Source organism: Zootoca vivipara, chromosome 10 (assembly GCF_963506605.1).
Source record: "Zootoca vivipara chromosome 10, rZooViv1.1, whole genome shotgun sequence".
NCBI lineage: Eukaryota > Metazoa > Chordata > Lepidosauria > Squamata > Lacertidae > Zootoca > Zootoca vivipara.
In genome coordinates, this window is record NC_083285.1 from 19,903,583 (window position 1) to 19,926,913 (window position 23,331).

Below are 23,331 nucleotides of genomic sequence, written 5' to 3' on the forward strand. Positions count from 1 at the left end.
GCCCATTATCTGCTAGAAAATAATAAAAAGACATGCATTGTATAGAACTTTCATTTAAATAAATACCACATTGTATAAATCAGCTTTGCCTTTAAATAAAAACATGGTATACACAGGAGATGTGATGGCAAACATTACCTAATTCTCCCCGTTTGCTTGCTGATGTGTGAGCCAGGTATAAAGTTTTATTAGGTTTTTTTATTAGACTTATAATGCAGTTCCAACCTGTCTCCATTTGCCAGATCAGTCAGTTGTGCCAAAACAGAGGAAATTAGAAACACACCAATATGAAACCCTTTAAGATGCTGATGGGCTATGCTGGTCCTCTTCGGTTACTTCAATCTGATCCTAAACCCGCTTACTTCTGAGAATCTTCTGCTGAGTTCATTGAGGATTACTTCTGGATTAAAACTCTTAACATTGGGATCTGTATGCATATTTACTCAGAAGTAAGTTCCACTGTGTTCAACGGGGATTACACCCTAGTAAAAAATTAAGGTGGTAAGAAGAGATGCTTACAGGATTTTCTGGGCCCAGTTCACTCTGTATGTGAATTGGGCTCTCCAGTCCAGCTGTAGAAGAGGACATAGATTTATATAAAATGTGCATATGCTTTGTGTTGTAGGTAAATGTATGTCCCTTTTTTGCAGATGGAGTTGAGGCCCTCAAAATAAATCATTGGTTGCAAACATCATAAAATGTGTAACAGAATGTGAACGGGTAAAGCTTTCCCTATCATTGTATTTCCATAGTAGAAAAACCTTTACCTGTTGGATTTCTGCCTGTCACACCCTTCTTAAAAGCACAAGAATCCTACTTCCCTCAATGCCAACCCTAAACCAAAACCAAGGCTGCACTTCTGTACCCACTGACCTAATAGTGAGTTTTGCATTTGTCATTGGGGAGCAGAGTGGGGAATTATTTAACATCCACTTGTATGTAGTAGAATTAGCAAAAAATAATGTATAGAAGATCAAACCTATCCATTCTTAAGGAAATCAGCCCTGAGTGCTCCCTGGAAGGACAGATCGTGAAGCTGAGGCTCCAATACTTTGGCCACCTCATGAGAAGAGAAGAATCCTTGGAAAAGACCCTGATGTTGGGAAAGATGGAGGGCACTAGGAGAAGGGGACGACAGAGGACAAGATGGTTGGACAGTGTTCTCGAAGCTACGAACATGAGTTTGACCAAACTGCGGGAGGCAGTGCAAGACAGGAGTGCCTGGCGTGCTATGGTCCATGGGGTCACGAAGAGTCGGACACAACTAAACGACTAAACAACAACAATGTATAGGGAGTACCGGATCTCAGATGAATGCACCACAGGAATGAGGCATCCTGGTTTATAGGAAAAACAGGGATTCCTATTGCCTGGTTTCCCCAAAACACAGCTCTGATTGTCTAAAAACACTGAATGGTGACAATAGACAGGCTTGGTCATCACACTGAAATTACTCAGGAGGGTATCTGCACATTTTGCTTCATAACTTTTTAGAAGGGCTTGCAGCTGTGGGTCTGGTAGATCAGTACCTTCTGTACCTGTCTTTTGGTAACCCTGATTGTAAGTCCCACAAACCCAGTTTGCACTATTAAATCCTCACTTAATGAGCCAAATTATTCATGGGTTTAGTGTGTTTGCACGCATCCCCTTCGCTCCTACTTCATTCACCCCTTTGTGTGAGCAAGGAACAAACCAGGAAGCCACAGCAAGCCACAGTTTCTTGTTACGTGTGAACCAGGAACACCCCCCCCCCACAGGCTCTATCATGGTTAACAGCTTCTGCTCATGGGAACAGGGATGCAAAGCCAGAGCAAAGGGGCTGAGTGATCTGGATTTGATTGTGCAAATGCAGCTACTGTGTTCAATGACATTTACAGTTTAATAAGTGAGTATAGGATTGCAGCCTAAGACTGCACCAATCCCAGCACATCAGGCATTTAAATGTTCTTTTTAAAATGCAATTGCATCAATGAAACAATGGAACAAGTCAACATTAAATATGGCTTAACAAAAATAAATGAAGTGTCACTATTTGTGACCCATGGGGTCACAAATTCAATATAAATTTCCACTACCAAATGAACAACACAGAGCTTTGCATTGGCAGTTAATATCAGAAATATATAAACTAGGAGAGGCAAACTTTTTTTAGCCTGAGGGCCATGTACTCTCATGAGAAAACATCTGGGAACCATATGCTGGGCGTGGGCAGGGTCAGAGGTAAACATGGATGGGACTATAAAGAATAGTGAGGTGGGGAACAATAGATGTGACTCCTACCTTTGTACAGCAGACTGCATTCTAACCACACAAAAGTCAGAAGATTCTACATGGTCACACCCATACATCTCTCAAATCTCCATGAAGGTAAGTAAGAGGCATTGTCACAGCTCACAAGTACTTTCCAGCCACGCAAACACATTCAAGAATAGCAATGAGCAGGACTGGTGAGGGCTGTGGCAATGGTAGAGTGGTGTTGTCTAGAGACAGACTCAGTGGGCTATATTCAGCACCAATCCTTGACATAAATTTCAAGGTTTTGTTATAAAATTCTCTATTTCCCCCCATGTGTGTCAGAATTCAAATTATGTTAGATGCATATAATTATGTTAATTTCTTAACTTACTTAACTAGAAGACCAAGCTTAAGAGACAAATCAGCTTTAAAGTATAACTGCATTTACTCAGAATTAGAAGTCAGTAAACTCTCTCCTTTATTTCTCACGATAGGGACAAAGTCTACCTCCCCTCTCCTATGGAGTAGCTGTAAGGAGAAAGCAACCTTTTAGTTCTAATTTTGATCAACTGCAGTTTAGTGTTACATTTGGATCCTAAACTATAGCAAACCTTAACTACGGTTTGAATAAACAATCTGAAGTTGGCTTCTTTCAAACAAACCCAGCCAGCAATGACCGTTTGTGAGGCCTGAATGGATCTACAAGCTGTGATTAATAAAAAAAGGAGGGGGGGGATTCAAATCCCTCCTTGCAGCTGCACCAGTAGAGGAAGGCAGGGAAGCAGACAACACCAGGACTCACTGTGGCTCATTTCCACTCAAATAAACCACGGTTTATCATGAAGTTCAAATGAAGACTTTGTGTTCTCTTTTTACATCATCTGTTATCCTTGGATAACAACTTCTGAATTCATTTTAACATCCTATTTGTTCAAGGGGTAATATTTGAAAGGCTGAAGTAAGGGCTACTTTGGATGCTACATTTTACTTAGTATTGCAGAGGCAACACTGGGAAAATCAGAGGCTCTTTACTCACATCTTTCATCCTGAAACAACAGCAAGGCTATCATCTTCGGCAGATAGAGTTCAGAGGTCCATAGAGCAACACAGTGATCTGTGAATGACCCAAGACAATCAGCAATGGATCTTCCATATGTGTATGGATCCACTGAAGTAAGGTGTTACTCCACATAGCACAAACAGGATGCCCTAATCCAGGGCTCTGAATCCCTGTCCCCATGCATGTCTAGCACAGAGCTGTATTACACCAGCCCGGAGAGAAAAGTACTCACAGTTTCAAATAGTAACAAATATGTCTCCTCTTTCCAAGCAAAATTTCAGCATCCCCTGGGTAAATGTCCACTTATTTATTTATGTTGTCTTCACTTGCCGTCAGTGGCACCATCAACTGCCCAGAGTGACTGGGGCAACCCAGTCAGATGGGCAGGGTACAAGTAATAAATTATTATTATTATTATTATTATTACACCAAATGTAGCTATGCAACATTTTGACACAATCCCCATTCACTGCATGATTGGGTGGGATCATATACGTGACTAGCCAGTAAGGAGACAAATGCAGCAACCCAGGGGTTAAATGGCACGGAACCAAAGGAAAATAATGTTCTCAGGGTTGGGAAAGTCAGTATTTGTACAACTCTAAAAGCTTTTTTTCCTTTTGGATAGGGTTCAAACCCCCCCTCCCAAAATTACCAATTACTAGTTTCCACAGAAAGTCTTTGCCATCCCTAGTAAATATCCTATTTTCTACTTCTCATTTTGGTCCCACATGGAAGTTGTCAAAAATCACCTCTGCACAGCAGCGTTCCATGTGGCAACGTTAAGCATTTCAAAATGATTTCGCTGGCAGCGCAAGCTCCCGACCCCACTACCACCAGCCACATGAACTGCATGGCACCAGCATAAAGAGACTCCCTGTGATTACGGCTAACCACATGGTTAGTGGCTTTCAAACATTTCAAATATCACATGAAGTACGGTCACCCAGAAGTCATTTTTGGCAGCCTGCATGCAGTGCCTGTAACATTTCAATCAGCCTTTGGTTTAAAAGAAAGTGAAACACTGAATTCACTCAAATGCCTGTTTAGATACAATGGCATCAGCTTGAAAACTTTCTCTATACTTATGAGGGAAGTAAAGAAAAGCATGGGTTGTATTGTGAGAGGAAGAACAACATTATTACTACTCCTATGAATATATGCACACCTTAAGAACCTTCAATTTTTCAGCAGTGAAATAACAAATATTTGGCTCACATAAAACAAGTCAGAACTAGCTTTTGACAGCAGGGCCTGGTTCCACTCCTTTTGCTAAGTCACCTAAGTCATTTATAAACAACCATAAAAGCGAAACAAAAAACCACCACTATCCTCATCGGATTAACACGATTTATATTTATAATCTGTACGTATTTTTCTATTAAATATTATGAACAATATCTTAAGCACATGATAAAAACATTCTTTTTGGATCCTTACACAATATGAAGAGAGGGTGGGGGAACCCTTAACACACAACCAGTTTGATAAAATACATCGTTCTAATAGCAGGAGGGGTTGCTCTTTGCATATTCAGATAATTGTTCTGAAAGCTTTCAATTTCCTGAAAAATTGCCACTTTACAACCAAGTGTTCAGAGTGAAGAATGTGCACAAAATTCCCCAGCTATCTGTAGGAAGATTATTTGTATAGCGCCTATTGGACCCAATATTCTTCTGCTTCACTCTGTGTGACCTTTTAAGCCACTACAAGCTTCTATAAAAGGGGTTCTTCTTGCGTAGTAATGTGTCTTAATAAATTACAGTTCTAATACTAAAGCCTTTTGCAAAAATGTACATATGCAAGAATGCAACAAAGTACAGTTGTATGCATATATTTAGGTGTGCTTGAGCGCTACAGCAATTAGGTCTCAGATGTAAAGATGATTTACTAACCTGCAATGGTCTCTGTTTATCACTGCTCTTGGGAGATTTCAGCCCAGTTGTCTGTTGCTGTAAAAGCAGCTGTCTGGCTGCCTGCAAAGCCTGCAAGTAAATACAATATCAAGGTAAATAATTTTTGAACATTTAATTGAAAATGTTTTTGCTTGTAACTTACCCAATGTTAACTTTCAAGCATAATTTGATCTTCCCTTATACAATCTGAAAACAGAAGACTTCCCATTTTCTTTAAACACACCAAGAAAATTCCACAGAAAGTACTTATGTGAGATATTGTGAAAAAGTATATATGTGCAACAAATCCTCAAGGAAATAGCATTAATTTGTATAAAGTGCTTGAAGAGGAAAAACCATAAACCGCATCAATAGCCTCATCTCCACAAGGAACTTGTCTTTAAGTGTTCAGCTAAAATGCTCACACCCTTGTAAATCATCATTCAATTTGCATTTTCATATTACAATTTTTAAGCAAAAGCAGTAGACTTCAAGTGTTACCGGAAGCTGTAATTAAATTTGACAAATCAACATCAGATTATCTTGAAAGTGAATTAATAAGGATATTCATTGAAGATTAAAAACACTTTTTTGTACTTACAATTCAAGGGGAAACCTCTCGTTTGACAAAATAAAGTGGAGTTTTAATGCCAAATAAAATTAAGAGGCTTTCATTTGCATTCTTCGTAAACTCTGAGAACAAAGAAATCACTACCTAGCCAATCAGATTAGCTTATGTGGGTGATAGCACTGCAATCAAAATATAGCATTAAAAAAAAAATCTTTTCATTTGAATTAAGTAAAACAAAACTGAGCACAAGAGAAAGATGCCAATTACCAGGAAATAGCTAACTTTAAAATGTGGTCTATCACAAGTGGAATAACTAATGTGGATAGTAAAGTCTTTTTTCTTTTTTTTAAGGAACCCTTCAAAACCAACTATAAGAAACTATTAAGACTCCTTCATTCACTTTTCTATCATGTAACAAATCCAGTGAGTTGCTACTTTGTGATCTGAAAATATTAAAATGTTTTATTTTATTTTATTCTGTAGAACTGGCACAGAAAACTATTTGCAAATACAGAGAAATGATTACCTGAACAGTATGCACCCTAAAATTGCCAAACTGGTAAAGAAAGGTATAGTTTTGATTAGACTCAAATGAGCTGCTTTTTTTAAAGATAGTTTCCAGTAGCCATGACAACAGTTGCTTTGACAAGATGTGCATATGGCATTACACTGCCAGCTGGTATGAACAATGTTTGAACTACTGCATTGAGATGCTGAGCAAACAGAAAAAGTTGCCACGTCTTAACCCTCAGGGAAAGCAGTCATCCCCTGATCAATTATGAAAAGACAGAGAAAGGGCTGCTACAGTCTGGCTCCATACAAGTTTTCTGAGAAAGCACGCAGACACAGCAAACCAAAGTAAACAAACTGCACGCACTATCGCCAGCTCCTAAGAACACAGATTTGTCCGCCTGTAAAAGGCACCAGTACGTGGCTGAAGCATACCCACAACAATCCTCTTGCTGTTTTCTTGGATTTTTCAAGTAATTGCAGACCAGCATGAGCCCTACGAAACCACCCTAGCTTGCTTTAAATTCAAGTGCAACCGATTTTAAAAGAGGATCTAACTGACAAAGCTTGCTGAGGAAAGGCAGGCCTCTTATTTATTCCTGAGCCTAAAGAGATGTCTGCCTATATTAAGCCAAAAAATATTTTCGAATGCAGAGTGGTAGCTATAGGTTTACAGTAGTACTGTGGAGGCTTGGAAGCGCCATCAAGACAATGGGACAACAGGCTTTTAGGAGAAGAATATGGCCAAGGTTGTCTCCGAGGCTATGTACACATTGGTGGCTTAAAACACCATGAGGCTGTTTCCCGTTTCAAGACACATTTGCATCTTGCAAAGCACAGAAGGGGAAGAGGTGTCTATACCCAATGCACAGTACCTGTTAGTTATCCCCACCCGTGGAAAGCTCCCCTGTAACACCTATTCATGAAGCTGTCATCTGTGTATGTGCACCTATCTGCTGGTGTCTCAAATGTATACCCCTTGGCTTAACTGCAAAGTGAATATGGCTTACGTCTTCTAATTGGATGGAAGGGGGGAAATGCACCAAACAGCAGCATTTCTCAAGAAGCCACAGCATCGATATGGATGTGGTTAATATTGTGTGTATGTGGCTTCCAAACCTGGCAATGGAGCACACTTGAGGCAGAGTAAATTGTAATGTGCACACAACCTCTTACAGCTTCTCATTCCATCCATTTGATCTGGTGCAATGGTTTACAGCAATCCCTGGTTTGCAAAACAAGGAGCCAGTCTCAGCAATGTACATGTAAGAAATGAAAGTACAGTAGAACAACCACAGCACATGCCCCTATCATGCCTTATACTGTACTGAAAAAGATCATGGTCCATCTGGCTCAGTACTTCTCTCATCTGGTGCCCTCCAGATGTTCTGGGCTACAACTCTTATCATTCCTGACCACTGGTCATGTTGGTTGCAGCTGATGGAATTTGTAGTTCAGAACATTTGGGGGACACCAGGGTGTGGAAAGATGTTCTACCACTGACAGGAAGTGGATTTCCAGGTTATCGGAGGGGTTTCCTACCTGGAGCCCCAAGGACTGAACCTGGGATATTTTATATGCAAAAGGAGCACCCTTCTCCTCTCTTAAACTTGTGTGTTCAATTGCTAAATGTGTATTAAAATGTTATATTTGTATGAAAGGGTATCTTAGGAATGTTGAAAACTGGAATACTTTGAGAAGTACAGATTGTGGTTGTAGACTCTTGGGCTGGGCTTTAAGTGTTTTTGTTGTGGAGATTGTTGCGATTATTGATTTTTTTGTATCTTTATTTTGGATCTTTTGATTTATTTGGGAGCTGTTCCAATCTGGTTGTGTGTTTTTCTGATGTTTTATTAATTGATTATGGTTGCTTTTGTTATGTTGTAATGTATTTTTTTTCATGCTATAAGCCACTTTGAGCATGATTTGAACTATGGAAAGGTGACATACAAATAAAATTATGCAAGTATGTATGGTAAACAAATAGAGACAAGTACCTTAAATTCGCCTTTTGTCAATTCATTTACTCATGTTAAATCCATGATAAATGAGTGAGCTATGAACGATGTATGGAATTTTTCTCTGCTTAGCATATAATGGAATTAGTGCATATTTCAAAACTGAGGATAATTTGATTTAGTAAGAACTGTGTATCATTTAAGTATCATATGCTTAAATGGGGGGCGGGGCTCAACACAATTTACAGTATCTCTAATATAAGAAAACATGAGAAAAGCATTAAAACTGTACATAATATCATTAAACACACAATAAAGCCTGGATTGAGTAGCTATGGTATCATTAAAGCTGCCCATAAGCCTGGAAGAATAAAAATGATTTTCCTGGTGAAGAAATGATGGTTAACTTGGCGCCAGACATGCCTTCCTGGGGAAAGCGCTCCAAAGTCCAGGGTTGCACTATTACTGAGAAGGTCCAGTATCCCATTCTGTAAACTTATATGAAGATCTGTCTGCTCTTTAACGCAATTAGCAGAAACTTGCAAAATGGGTTGATGAAACCAATTGCAACTTTTCACTGAAAACGAGCAGTTTAGAAATGAGTAGCAGTTTAGAGGTTTGTGAGGTGGTCATGTCCAAATTCCAAAAACATCTGTGTGGAATTAAGTAGCAGTTTTACTTAACAAAGTAATCTAATTCAGTAAAAGTATGGAACATGTGACAGCTTAAAACAATAAAGCCACTGAGAATTTGGATTAAAGTAATATTACCATTCTGGACAACAGGTGTCCATAATAGGCAATATTACACAAAATATTGATCATGTGGCTTTTGGAACACATTGCTGCACACTGTTTATGGGTAAATATTGCCAGTGACTTCTAAACTTGTAAGCCACATACAAATAAACTGATATACCCTTGATAAATGTAAAATCTTAAACAGATTATAATAATATATTCAACCAGGTTTGTAAATCTTAGGAGCCAGTGTGATTCATGGGTTTTACAGCTAAGTGTTACTGAGATTGTGTATGTACATACAAGTTCCTGTTAGGTACATATTCAGGAGCTACATTTTTACATGTTTTAATTACACCTCTTTTTTGGTGTTAAGCAGGACTGAAATTGCTTAATATATACAAATTACTTTATTGTTTTATAAATATGTTGTTTTCCTCCTTTTCAATTTTTTTTCTAAAAGAAAACAGATGTCATTCATATTGTTTCGTTAAAAACAGGAATGTTTAACCTATCAGCCTGTTGCATTTGAGATGTTAAAATGAAAAATGACATCTATGGCCATTAATATCTTCAATGTATAAACAGCACAGCGTGACACATTCTTGAGAGCTGAAGGCTACAAAATCTCTCTGAAACATAAATAACAAAGCACTCAGAATCATATTTGATGTTGATATTCATCTCTGCTGCCTGGGCTCCTTATGAAAATAGATGCAGCCCAAATGGATCTCCTATAATTGGTTTCAGATAGCGGGGTCAGAAGAAATACGATACAAGAAACTATTACATGGAACAGGCGAAACAAGAATGTTTATACAAGCACTACCCTGTTAAACTGACAATGGGCGTATACTTTACAGATAACCAGAAGGAAGGGGGGGGGAGAGACTTGTCACAAGAGATTATTTTTATTCCCCATTTTGCTGTGGAATATTTTAACTTTTACTATATAATGTAAAAATAAGCTCTTTTAAGCAAGAATGGCGCAAGATGTCTCAAACCACTTAGAAACAGTGACCAGAACACTATCAAATTCAGTATCTATGTGAGTGAATAATTGCCCAGAAAGTTGAATACCAGTCAAATTTAATTTAAAAGGGGGGATTTCAGGTGGTGGTGGGGAAAGAGGATTAGTTATATGAACTCATACAGCTGCCTTATACTGAGTCAGATCATGGGTCCATCTAACTCAGGGCTGATCTGCATTAAGGTGAGTTTTTAAACCAGTATTTTTGCTTTTTGCCTGCTTGGTGATGCGCTCTCTCTCTCTCTCTCTGTCTCTCTCTCTCTCTCTCACACACACACACATGCTTATATTGCTACCACTACTTCTAACCCTTTACTCCAGGATTTCTGAGACTAGTTTTATGGTGACTTTTTTGACTTTTCGCATTACTGCACATGTGCACCAGCTACTACTGGCATCAGTGGGAGTGGCTTCATTCCTGCAGAACTGGTTCAGCAGCCTTTGCCCCACCCTCATGTTTGACCTTACAGGGGATCTTCCCACTGACCATAGAGTCATGTTAATGACCGTCATACAGAGAAGAGAGTCCTGGTTGTTACTTTGCAGTGTGCACCTGCACAGCTCCAAATACAAGACTGACTTTAAAGAGCAATGACTGTGAGCAAGTGGGAAGCCCAGCAACAAAGCACCACAGCCTGAGTGACAAAGCAATAAGGAAAAAAGTTAAAACAACCAGAACAGTTCGAAAGATTCTACAAAACGGCAGCCAAGTGAGACCCCCACAAGAAAATAATGCAGTGTATTCCTGTGTGTGTTACCTGAGCTTATGGCTGAAGAAGCAAAAAAGACAAAACCAGGGGTTGGCACTCTAACTTGGGTTCCACTTCAAGTACAAACATGCTCATTATGTTCTGAGCATTTTAAAGTGCAACCAGTCTGCATGAAAGTCAATGGAGCATGAGGCTTCTGAATGCCTGATTTGGCCTATGAGGAGGAGGTCTGTGTGGAAGCAATTTAAGTAAATTGACCTTTGCTGCAACTTGAGAGATTCAGGTTTTTTGTTTTGTTTTTGTTTTACTAGAAGTCCAAAGCAGCCTCAGTTTCACCTATGGCCTGCAGTATTAACAACAAACTATAGTGCACGGCTGCTGCAAGCTACCCTCCAACCTGCAAAGGAGTATAACAGTGAACTACAGTGCCGCCTCAGCCCAACCTGCTATTGAGGGATAAAAGCAAAAAATAGCACTGTGGGTTGTTGTACTCTCTCAGCTCCAGCCCAAGTCCAAGCATGAAATAAGGGTCCAATAATGGACAGCAAGGTTGTTGTAAACCTCTTCTGAGTATAATCGGCAGTATTCAATATATACTACAAAAAACACTCTTCCAGTGGTCATCACATCTATTAGCTGAGAGCGGTAAATGTTGCCTCCAAATTCAGAGGCAAAATATCTCTGAACTGCAATTGCTCAAGGGCAAACAAATGGGGAATGTTTGTCTTCAGACCCTGGTTGTGGGCTTCGTGGTTGACCAATGTTGCCTGTCTGGCTAGTATTGGAAACAGGGTGTTGAACTGCATGGTACTGTTGGCCTGATCCAATACAGTTCTTATGCTCAGAGATACAAAGATTCATGGTAAACATTTATTTAAATCAAACACAAAAATCAAACCACCAGCCAATGTGTTGTAGGACAACAAACCAGTGAAACAGGGGAACTACTGGGATATAAATGAATTATATACATCAGTCTTAATAATACAAGATGTTGGAAAGTTACTCACACTCAAACAATTATTTTCACACACTACAACTTAGTAATTGCAATATAGAGGACAAAAAGGGATGTTTTAGAATGGTTAGACAAACTAAAAAAACAACACTACACTGAGTTGATGCCATTCCCTGAAGGTTCTTCAAGAATTCAAACATGAAATTGTCTATCAAAAGATACACACACACACACACACACACACACACACTCCATAACATTAGGCGGCCAACTATCTTTTTCAAAAGGATCTAGAAAATTTGGGGTCTGTTGGCCTAACCCAGGGTCCCTCAATCTGGTGCCCTCTAGATATTTGAACTACAATTTCAATTAAACCCAGCCAGCATGACCAATGGTCATAGATGATGGGGAGTTGTAGTCTAAAACATTTTAAGTGTACCAGGTTTGGGAAACCTGGAGTAATTGCTATCCCAAGTAAATACTATGAAAAGTAGCACAGTCAAAACATGTACAATAGCCCACAAAACTTGCGATTATTTGTAAGCAGAGCCCTGCTGGATCAGGTCAAAGGCCCATTTAGTTTTTCTGACATTTTCCTAACTGTTAATTTCTGCATTATATTTTAGCTTTCACATAATGTAAAAGCCACTTCCAGAATTATAGTGGATACAGTGCAAGTTTACTGCTCATTTCCATATACAGGCTTCTAGAAAAAAAATGTCTGCAAATAACATGGAAATGAGTGCTAACCTTGAACTATATTCCACTATATTTCTGGAAGTGGTTTTTATGTTGTGTGAAAGCTAAAATATAATGTGGAAATTAGCAGTTAGGGAAATGTCAGGAAAATTGAATAATCTGCTGTGTGAATGCAGCCTGACAGAGGGAAAACAGATGCCATACTAGAATCAATATGGTATCTGTAAAGGAGAGCTTTTAGAATAGACAGATGACAGGTTTCAGCAACAGATCTGTTGAACTGGTGTGCAGTATGTTATTGGGACTCAGAAAGCTTTTAACAAAGTTCGAGAACAGCAGCTCATGGGGAAAGAAAACAACAACATCAAACTCATGGGATCAGAGGATAGGTCTCCTTAATGATCAATAGCTACTCAAAAACAGAAAGCACTACAAAAAAATAAATGAACAACATCACAATAGAGGGAAATAAATGGAGGGGTCCCCAAGGGTCTCTGGTGGAACTTGTGGTATTAATGCTCCAATGTTGGGTAGAAAAGTGAGAAAGGAAAGTTGCAGGTGACAGTGAGGGCATAGCATACTGGTAACTTGTTGCTGGATTAAAAGCTTATTCAAAATAGAATGTTTTGAACTAGTCATCTTTATTTCTTTAGATAACAGCCACTGTCCAGGGTGTGTGTGTTTTTAAAAGAAAATAAATCCTTTTGCTCCTACACCATATTTTCACCAAATATTAACCCCTCAAGCCAGTGTTTTCAGCAAACAGACTCTTTGGTGTCAAATAGTAGGCTTGGCAGCAGAGGGGGGTTTTCAGGAGAAAAGTGTATGGGAGGAAAGACTTGCTCCTCTCCCCTATCTACCATCCAGCTTAAGAATCAGGAACGCTTGAAACTACCACTGTGAAGGGATGTGGGAATGGTGGCAGCAATGGGAAGGAGGAAAGGTGATCAGGAAGTGTACACAGTAGGCTCAGGACAGACATAGCAAAAGCATGTTCACACAATGCAGCTTTAGCTTGTTGCCTAATTCACTGCTTAAAAATATGATACCTGTATGCCCCACTAGTTTAGATGGCTTTAAAATGGGAGTGTGCTTCTGAGGACCAGAAAGGCACACTGTCGGATTTGAAATGATACCATGAGGCGGCTTCTCTCTCCTGGATCTGGGAATGGTTGATGTTACAAAACAATGATTTCCTAGATCTGGAAATATCTGATAATCGGTACGGACGGCATGCTTATATAGGCTATGAAAACATTCCAATGGAAGCATGGGAAAGATTATGAAATTGAAATTCACTGCATGCTATACTTTGAAAGAGAATTTTATGAAAATGCTTTACAGTTGGTACCTAACACCTTCAAAACTGGCTAAAATATATAAAACCAGGTCAAGCATTTGGGAGATGCAGAGAGGCAGAAGGCACGATAATCCACATGTGGTGGATTTTTTAAAAAAAAAAATAAGAAAATTTTGGTATATAATATATAATGAGCTTAAGAAAATGTCTAAATTTTCTTTCCAAAAAAAGCCTGAAGCCTTTCTGCTGGGTAATGAGTATCGATATTCCAAAAAGTCTAAGGAGAATTTTTATGTATGCAATAGCCGCAGCAAGAATGTATTCCTACTAAGTTGGACTGGCAGACGAAAATGCTAGAATACACAGTTAGCAAGAATGACAGGAAGACTTAGAGATGTTACAGAACAAACATTTAATAGAGAATGGGATACTTACAGAGTGTACCTAAAAGAACATTGGAAAAATCTAAATTCTTTGGCAGGTCTGGATTGACCCCTGCATGATAGTAGGAAATTTTACAAAACCAATTACAACTGAGACAATTTATGAGACACAATGGAAAAACTGCAGTCGAAAATGTAACTTAGGAACCACACCAGGGTGATCAGAAGTCATAATGGAATCTGTTATGTATGAATCTAATTTTTTTTCTTGGTACCGTAATTTGTATTGAGTTTGTATTGTTTTTGGTGATTGTTTTTTCTTTAATAAAGAATTAAGAAGAGAAGAAGAAGAGTTTGGATTTGATATCCCGCTTTATCACTACCCTAAGGAGTCTCAACATTCTCCTTTCCCGTCCTTCCCCACAACAAACACTCTGTGAGGTGAGTGGGGCTGAGAGACTTCAGAGAAGTGTGACTAGCCCAAGGTCACCCAGCAGCTGCCTGTGGAGGAGCGGAGATGTGAACCCGGTTCCCCAGATTACAAGTCTACTGCTGATAGGCCACTGCTTGAAACCAGAAACTAATCTTGAACCAGAAAGTGCTTGCAAGAGTGACACAGTCTGGTGGAGCTAGCAAAAAAGGCATACATGTATTTCACATAGACCTACAACTATATTTGAAATGTTTTCAGAGGGCTTACAGTACACCTTTTTCTCCTGATAAATATCTGGCTAACCTGAGCCAGCCTTCTGTGGTGGTTTCAACTGAAATTTATTTTATTTGGTGGCATGTGTACTGTGTTTTTATTTTTCTGTTGTGAAATACTGTAGCCAATCTGGAAAAGGCGTAGGGTACCCTCTTTTCTACCAGTGAGTCCAAGTCCTCAAACCACCTTGCTCTTAACTTTCTTCTGCAGAACAATTGGAAATGCTGGTAAATGTACTGCAAATCAAAGCCAAAAGTCTGTAGCTTTTCTGACTGTAGGCTTCAAAGGATACAGACATCAATGGAACTATACATAAATAGACAGTATCCTGAATTGGCCTCTGTCACTCACTGTTCAATAATGTTTATTATAAAATAAGCAAACTTTCCTAAGCACCACTGGTACCATACAATTAATATGTAATCAGGGACCGTTTTAAAAGAAAGTTTATCTAGCTAGGTAATCAGTTACTATATTTTAGTTGCTTGTACGTCGCTCTGGCACATTTTAGTGGGAAGAGATACACAAATTTAATAAACCCAAACACTGCTACCTGGATTTTCTACTGAGGTTAGATTGCACTCATCATTAAATGCTCTCTGAAGAGGAAAAAACCCTAGTCGCTTATGGAAGCTATATAAGTTTCCTTTAAAAGGTGACAATGTAACAAAAGTATAGGCTTAAGAAGACGTAGGACATCTCTCCCACGTCTAATTTATCAGCTAAAATCTTTCTTGTTGCCTTTGTGAATTAGTCAATTGAAATATTAGGGGAAGTTCACAAATATAGTGATGAATGATTGCAATGGAAAACATATCTGTCATTCTGCAATCAAAATGTATATTTTTGTAAGTTCTTTTGACTGCCCATTCATTTTCCATGCTCAGGAGCAGTTACCAGTTATGGTTAGAGGGCTGATATGTAACAGAAAGATTCAAGGCTTGTGAAGGAGGCAAATACTATCAATTTAAACACCACTTTATACACCACTTTTATTGTGTAAAGTGTTTCATAATCTTTAGCTTTTTTGTATTCTTCTTGGTTATATAAGCTCCAAACTAAGGCTGGGAACCAATATTTAGAAATAATAATATATGCACATCTCAGGAACAATGCACAATACTATTAGCACAGAGAACATGAATTGCCGATTTGCTCTGATACAGATGAGGTTTTGTGGACTGAAAAGGAATGTGTGTGTGATTATTCACCACCCAGAATTCACAGACACTATATAATTAACATGCAATTGGGGACTATTTTAAAAGGCAATGTCTAGTTATCTAGTTTTTCTACTGAGGTTAGATTGCATCCACCATTAAATTCAAACTAAACAGAAAAAGAAACAGTAATAAACAGATGAATGCATCATGAAGTTTCATAATGCTATTTAATAAAAGGAAATTAATCACATAATTGTCATAAACCTATTTTCAAACAGCAATCTATCAGAAGGAAATTATGCATCTGTAGTTATTGACCTTTCATTTCAGCATGACTGATACATAATTAGACTAGTTTTGTGAAAAAATAATAGTTAATTACCAGAACATTTTTTACTTTAATTGTTTGGTGATATTATTATTATTTGCAGCTTAATATATTTTTCTCTGTATGTAAGATGCTAATGTATACACAATACAATAGCAATGTATTTTACAGAAAAAGCTTTTATGCTTAAAATGAAATGCACTTTCTATTTTCTCTGTGCCAATCTGTGATAAAAAGAACTTTGAAAACAGGTGGTTGTTGTTTTTTTACAGAGTGTCTGTTCAACACCTCAACTTTTTTGCGGCAATTTATTATCTTGCTATGAGTGACTCATTTTCCATCCTGGAATTAGGATGGTGAAACAAAAGACCCATCCTTTCCATCAAAGGGATCTGTTTGATGAGGGTGTGCTGGTGGAACTGGGCTAGCAGCAGATGCATTTTCAGAGTCCAAATCCTTGTCTACTCACTATCTTTCCAGTAATGAAAAATCGGCTTTCCTCTACTGCCAAAATGATCTTTTGCAGAGAAATGATAGGCAGGGGTACTCAGAGTTATCCCAATCAAGGGCTCCTTGTGTTGGCTAAGCAGGAAGGGAGGCTGCAATTATCCAAGCTCAAGTTCTGCAGGTCGAAGACTAATGCTTATATGCATTGCAATTTATCTCTTAAATCAGTGGTTCCCAATGCAGAACCCATTTTTCAAAAACCAAGCCATGCATTCCCTACTTTTGAAAAAATTAGTATTTCTATGGTAGTTTTTGTTCTGTGAATGGGGTTGCTGACACCCTGGGTGGGTTACGCAGACCCCTTGGAGTCCGTGGACCACCAGCTGGGTACCACTGTCCTTAATGTTTAGCCCTCACATGATGTGACATTTGGGGTGGAGGCAATGAGTTGCTCCAGCCACTTGCCAATTTCCTGCAGAGAGACTTATGCAGAGACGTCATCAATAACAAAGGGGGCAGGGGAAAACAGTTGAAATTGCATAGTTCTGCTGCCACAGTGCACAAATTGTTATGTTGTCACTCTTTCTGACTGCTGTTGATTCAATTTAATTTATGATTTAGCAATGTTTACATAGTACATGGTTTTACTTGTTGTATGGAGCTGTACATAACCCATCCTGGGACTGGATGGTGGAGAGCTGGTACACACACAAATGCTATTGGGAAGGAAGTGTATGATGATGTACCATCCTTTCCAATTCCAATGACAAATGTCAGCCATTTGCTTTTCCATACAATGTCCCAGGAAAGGGAAACAACAGTATGTCCCTGTGTAGTGGCATTTCCTAGCAGCATTAGAAGCTGCCATTATTATTATTATTATTATTATTATTATTATTATTATTATTATTATTATTATATGTAGGGGTGTTGTTGCGGCTACTCTTGAGTAAAGACGCCCATGTCCGCTCTGTCTTTAAGAGTTTTATTGTGCATAGTATTTACAGTGCAGAGGCAGCAGCAAACATGACCTCTCAGTCACTCGCAGAATCCAGGAGTGGACATTTCCGGCTATGGGAAAGCGTTTAGGCACCCCGAAACGCCTCCTTCCAACCTTGCATTTGGTGGCGCGCCTTAATTCGGGCACCGGAAGGGGCTGCCTGCTCCCCTCCACCTCTTGGTCCTGGCGGCACAGGGGCTCTCCAACATCACTGAGCCCTGACACCTCTGTCCCACTCACTTCCTGATTTCCCCTCACCTGACCCACTGCTGCTGCTCTCACTGGGCAAAGTGCTGGTCAGCAAGAGGGGAGGAGCTCCCTGTAGGAAGGCCCCCTGACATTACACTACGGCAGCAGTAGCAGCAGGGCTTTCTGATTTATTATATTAAAAAAGAAAAAAGCCACTGACAACTGACTACTTTGGAATCCCCTTCCTTGAACATGGTTTACTGGAGTTTTAACAGACATCTAGGAATAGAGGACATGGGTCCAGAAAGCTCTAGAAAAACCAGACTATCCAGTATTAAGCAGGACACCCTATACCTGACCACCCTGGAGCTGTGTGAGCTTGCTCTTATTTTCTTCATGCATTAAGCCATTGTGGGAGATTGATGGGCTCAATGCGTAAATAAAACAAGCAACCTTCCTCCCTGGAACTGCAGCACTAAAGGCACAAAACTGTGTTGGCTGGGCAAGGTGGGGAGGGTTATTTTCTTCTAGCTTTGCTCTCTGAAAAAAGTCCATCTTCGAGGCTGAGAGGAGAGGGAGCTGACTTAGATAATGCCTGTAAGGACCATTCTTCCAATTAATCATCACCCTTTAAATTGAAAGAGGGTATTTCCCCTCACAGTTTTAAGGACCCAATGGGAGAGACAAATTAGGCACAGAGAATGAACACCTGAGTCACACATTCTCCAAGGCCAGTTCTTTCCCTTACTGTGCAATGGGGCATTCTTCCTCTCAGATCAAGGACTCAGAGGAAAGGGGCCTCCTTACAATTTGCCCCTCCTTCTGAGCCAAAGCTGAAAGGGCAGGCTGCTGTCATTCAATTCTGAAGGCTGTGGGCTTGTGCCTGTATGCTGTTCTTTGCTGCCATGTCAGAATTAAGACAAGTGAAGGAAACAAAGCTTCAGTATGTTTGGTGGAAAGACTGGTAATAATTGTATATCCCTTGGAGGATTATACATATACTAGCATATCAATATGCTAGGATATTAATTAGGATACTGTTTCATTAAAGGTACTCATTTACTATAAAATTAAAGTTAAAAAGAAAAAGAAATTCTACCAAAGTACATAGTACAATATATTGTATTTGTTCTTTTGTATCCTCCTGAAATAAATGTTTTTTAAAAAAAAAGAAAAAGAAAAAAGCAAGGACAGTTAAACTTCATGGAGTATTGCACCTTTCCATACAGAAAACCATGTCTATTGGTAATTTTAAGGCTTTTAATATGCAATGTACTTTCAAACCTTACTTCATTTATCCACCAAGCAACCCTGAAAGCCATTATTACTTCATTATTATTTTATACAACATCTTTTACAGATGATGATGAGTAACCATTAAGGGCATGCCAAAACTATCAGGTAGATGTTGGATGGACAGCATTCTGAATTCCGAACCTCCCTGGCTCAGTCACAATTATGTGTTTTCAAATTCACTCCTCCCTGCTCTAACAAGGGTACTACTACAGTGGAACCTCGACTTACGTACGACTCTACTTACATACGATTCCAGTTACGACCTTCAGTAGGTGCTTCGACTTATGAACTTTTCTCTAGACACCAATAGAGGCCTTGCCAGCAGCTCGGAGCTCACCCAGCTGGCTGCGGGGCAGCGCTGAGGCCTCTGCTGCGATGGAGAGGGCCCCCATCCCACCCCCGAAGCTGTAGAAGAGGTGCTGCCTGCAAGAGGCACAGCAGGGTGCACTGTAACCCCAAACCCCGCCAAGGAACTAACCTGAGGAAGTCCAGAAAAGAACCTGGCCTGGCAAGGGGGGGAAAAGTGACCCTGGCCAAAGCGAATCAGCTCTTTACTGACCCTTGCCCCACCCCCAGCATGTAGCCAGGTAAGCCCACCCACCCTCAGTGCACGTAAGAAATAAAATAAATTCTTTTTCTCATTTATTTTGTAGTACAGTACATTGATTATTGCCTTCATTTTATGGATCTATGGTCTCATTAGACAGTAAGATCTGTGTTAAATTGCTGTTTTAGGAGGTGTTTTTCATTGTCTATAACGGATCAATTCACTTTTCCATTACTTTCTATGGAAAAGGGTGCCTCTACTTATGTACGTTTCTAGTTATTACCGGACCTCCGGAACGGATTATGGTTGTAGGTAGAGGTTCCACTGTATCTTGCATTACACTGACAATGCTCACTGGCTGTGCAAAGTTCATATAAATAGATCTATAATGTGACAGCAACGACAATGGAAATTACAGTCACACTGAGAATGGATATGTTGACAAATGCTTCACACATTGGGCAAAAGATTCCTGCATTGCAGGGGGTTGGACTAGAAGACCCTTTTGGTCCCTTCCAGCTGTATAATACAATGCTTCTATGCTTTGTACAAATTACTTGTTCAGTGGGAGACCACATGCTTTGTATGAAGGGGTTCCACCATGCTCAAGTAGATCCCCCGAAGATCACTTCCAGCTAACGTGGAAAGCACTGGGTGGGATGAACCAATGATTTTACTCAGTTTGGGTCAGCCTCTTGTGTTCCTACAGCCTCTGAATAAGCTTGTTGCTAGTCATGCTGCCAAATTTTAGGATTACAGAGATTTTGACTGCAAAAATTGAAATCTTTTTACTTCTTTTTCACAAAAAGGATAACAGGCTATGGTTATCACTAATGTAAAACTCTTTGCTCAACCTAACACTGAACCAGGCCGAGTCTGGACTTGGGCAGTGGCTGCTGAGTCCTTTAGGTATGGCACAAAAGGGTCATCAGACGGTGGTAGCAACTCAGCTTCGAGCAGGCTTCATCCATCTGTCAATGTGCTCTATGTGTGGCTGCTTTGGGGCCTGATCAAGAAGCTGCAGGTAGTGCAGAATGTATTGGCTAGACTGCCAGGTTCAAGGGTCTTGTATTTACATACAAAGCCCTAAACAATTAGGATGCCTTTAAGAATAACCTAAGCCCTTATATCACAGATTCATCACTGAGGTCATGGAGTGCTGTTAAGCTTCTGGACCATGTGGGATTTGACAGGTATCCTAACCTTCAGATAAAAAGTATTGTAGACTTTTATTGCATCAACAGGCCTAGTCAGTGGTTTAAGCTTTTAAGATGAGTGGATTATTTTTATAATCATTCTGTATGGTTTTAACTTGTATTTTAGAAGTCTTGTATATTTTGTTGTATACCACTCTGGGATTTTGCATGAGGAGCTGCTGTCTTTAAATATTTTTATAAAACCAAATATCATTCAATCAAGTCCAGCAGTAGTAGGACCAAATTCCCTCCATTCCAGCCAGAGTCATCTTTTAAGTTTCACTGAGCAGACAACAGTTACTCAACATGGCTTGTTTGTAATAACTTGAGGCCCCAGAGAGGTGTCCCAATAAATTACAAATTGATACTTATTTGTTTGTTTGTTATTATTAAAGCATTATGGATTTAATAATAACAATTCTGCCCATATTCACTTAGTTTGGAAGGGAAATGGTAAGAGTCTTGCGAAAATGAAAAAACTGAAAGTTTAGCTTTTATAGGCTACTTCATCAGTTCCCTTGAATAATCCCAGGAGAATGTAAATAGAGCACAAGCATGTCGAATATTTTGAGGCACATCTCAATGACATCAATTTGCAAAGACAAGCTTAGAGTGAAGAGTTGAAACTTGGGAGAAGTCCAGAAAAAAAAACTTAGCAGGAACTAAAATAGCTATAGTAAGAAGCTCCTAAATACCTATAGTGTCATAACAGCATTGTGACAGAATGCAAAAGATGCTGCTGAAGAAGCAGGCGACATTTTGATTGAATATCATGCTTATCTTTGAAAGTGCAAAAATTGGCTGATGGCCGGCAGAAGCCACCTCAGACCTTGGCTTTAGTGCATGCTCTGTACTTGAAACATATACTGAGTTATCCAAAACTGCATTTAGTGGAATTCGGACTTATTTATTTGTTCATCCATCATATTCCTGCACATCACTTATCAATCTGGCTAAAGATTGTAGTGCCACATTATTTTGCATCTAACTTATTATTTTGCATAATAATTTTATTTTTTAGCTCTGAGTATGAGAGCAGCCTTCCTGGCTGCAAAGGGAGCAGTTGTCATGGTTTTGATTTTGTCATGAGAGTCAAGATTTAGGATCTCCAATCCTTCCAATTTAAGCAACGGTAATTTAAAGTTAACAAGCAATGGGCCACTTAAAATTGAAAACTTTCAGGAATGGAAGAGATATGGCCTGAGGCACACAGCAGAGCATTCCAGAAGAGGGACACCACTGACACTTACATGCAACCCACAAATAGCAACAGAGCAGAGCAGGTTTCAAACAAGCAGCCATCAATTAAATAACAGAAGCTGTTTATCACAATCCCACTATTTAGCACAACTGTTTGGTAACCAGAGAATGTACTTCCTCTGGCCCCTGCTTGTTGACTGTGCTAGTCATCAAAAGAATTGCATGCTCAAAGAACTGTATTAAAATATACTCAAGGCTATCATCACTACTTGAACTACAGAAACATGCTTCTGGGTCCAGCAAACTACACACATTTGCATTTTGTAAGACGTTTGGCACTGAAAACTGTAGGTTGCTTCTACTTTGGGAATTCTTATGGTGAAGCTTTTGACTAAGGGTCTACTACTGTGCAGTGCTGACTATGATGTGGGTTTTCCCAATGAGGCAAGAGCAATTTTAGGGAGAGGAGGAGTGGGGAGAAAAAGTCAATTTTTAATTTGTTTTCACTAAACTTTGGGGGAGGCTCTGTTTATTACAATAAAATTGCTGAATGTTTTAGGACTCTTAGGGTAACATCTAGTGTTGCTAACCTGCTTGTGTGATGGACTTCCACTTGTATTGGAGTGGTATTTCCTCTCCCTCTCCAGCACACCCACAAAACCTGTTCTAGAGGGATAGGGAGGCCTTTGGAGCAGATTGGGGAGTGTCGGTGCTTCAGGCAAAAATGGGAAGGGAAAGTTCTACAACATCTGCTAGTATGGCATAGGCTCTTGTCCCCAGAATTTACTATTAACAGATTAAGAATGGTGGGGTGCCTGATAGTCTGCCTGCTCCCACGCAAACATGGCTATTAAGAGCATCATCAGAGTGCTCCATCTCCTCAACTGAGACAGCTGGCAACTGTTTATTGTAAGTTGCTTTGGGTTGCCCTGGGCAAGATAAAGTAACTAATATTTAATAAATAATAACAACTTAAAATAAGACAGGTTCCAACTCTGATGAGTTTTCAGCACCTGCTTAGAAGTCCATTTGCTTAGCCAGGTATTTGTTGGCTGTTAACTCCCAGCTCAGGTTGAATTATTTTAGCTTCAGTTGTTGGAAATTTATTGTGGTTTTAATATTTTAATATATGAATTTGAATTGTGTTGTGTACTGTGAACTGCTCTGGTATGTTTTAGATCAGGGTGAGATCCTTATCTCCTCCGTCTGC

At 39.5% G+C, this 23,331-nt stretch overlaps 1 protein-coding gene across 9 annotated transcripts in view; it reads right to left on the reverse strand.

The window, feature by feature from the left end:
• FOXP2 (forkhead box P2) overlaps positions 1-23,331 on the reverse strand; it is a 356,609-nt gene that overhangs the window by 112,402 nt on the left and 220,876 nt on the right. For 8 of the 9 annotated variants that reach the window (XM_060279589.1, XM_060279588.1, XM_035128708.2 and 5 more), the window contains one exon: positions 5,191-5,280. In XM_060279589.1, coding sequence (XP_060135572.1) covers positions 5,191-5,280 — 90 coding nt within the window. The other variant, XM_035128710.2, reaches the window with a different exon arrangement.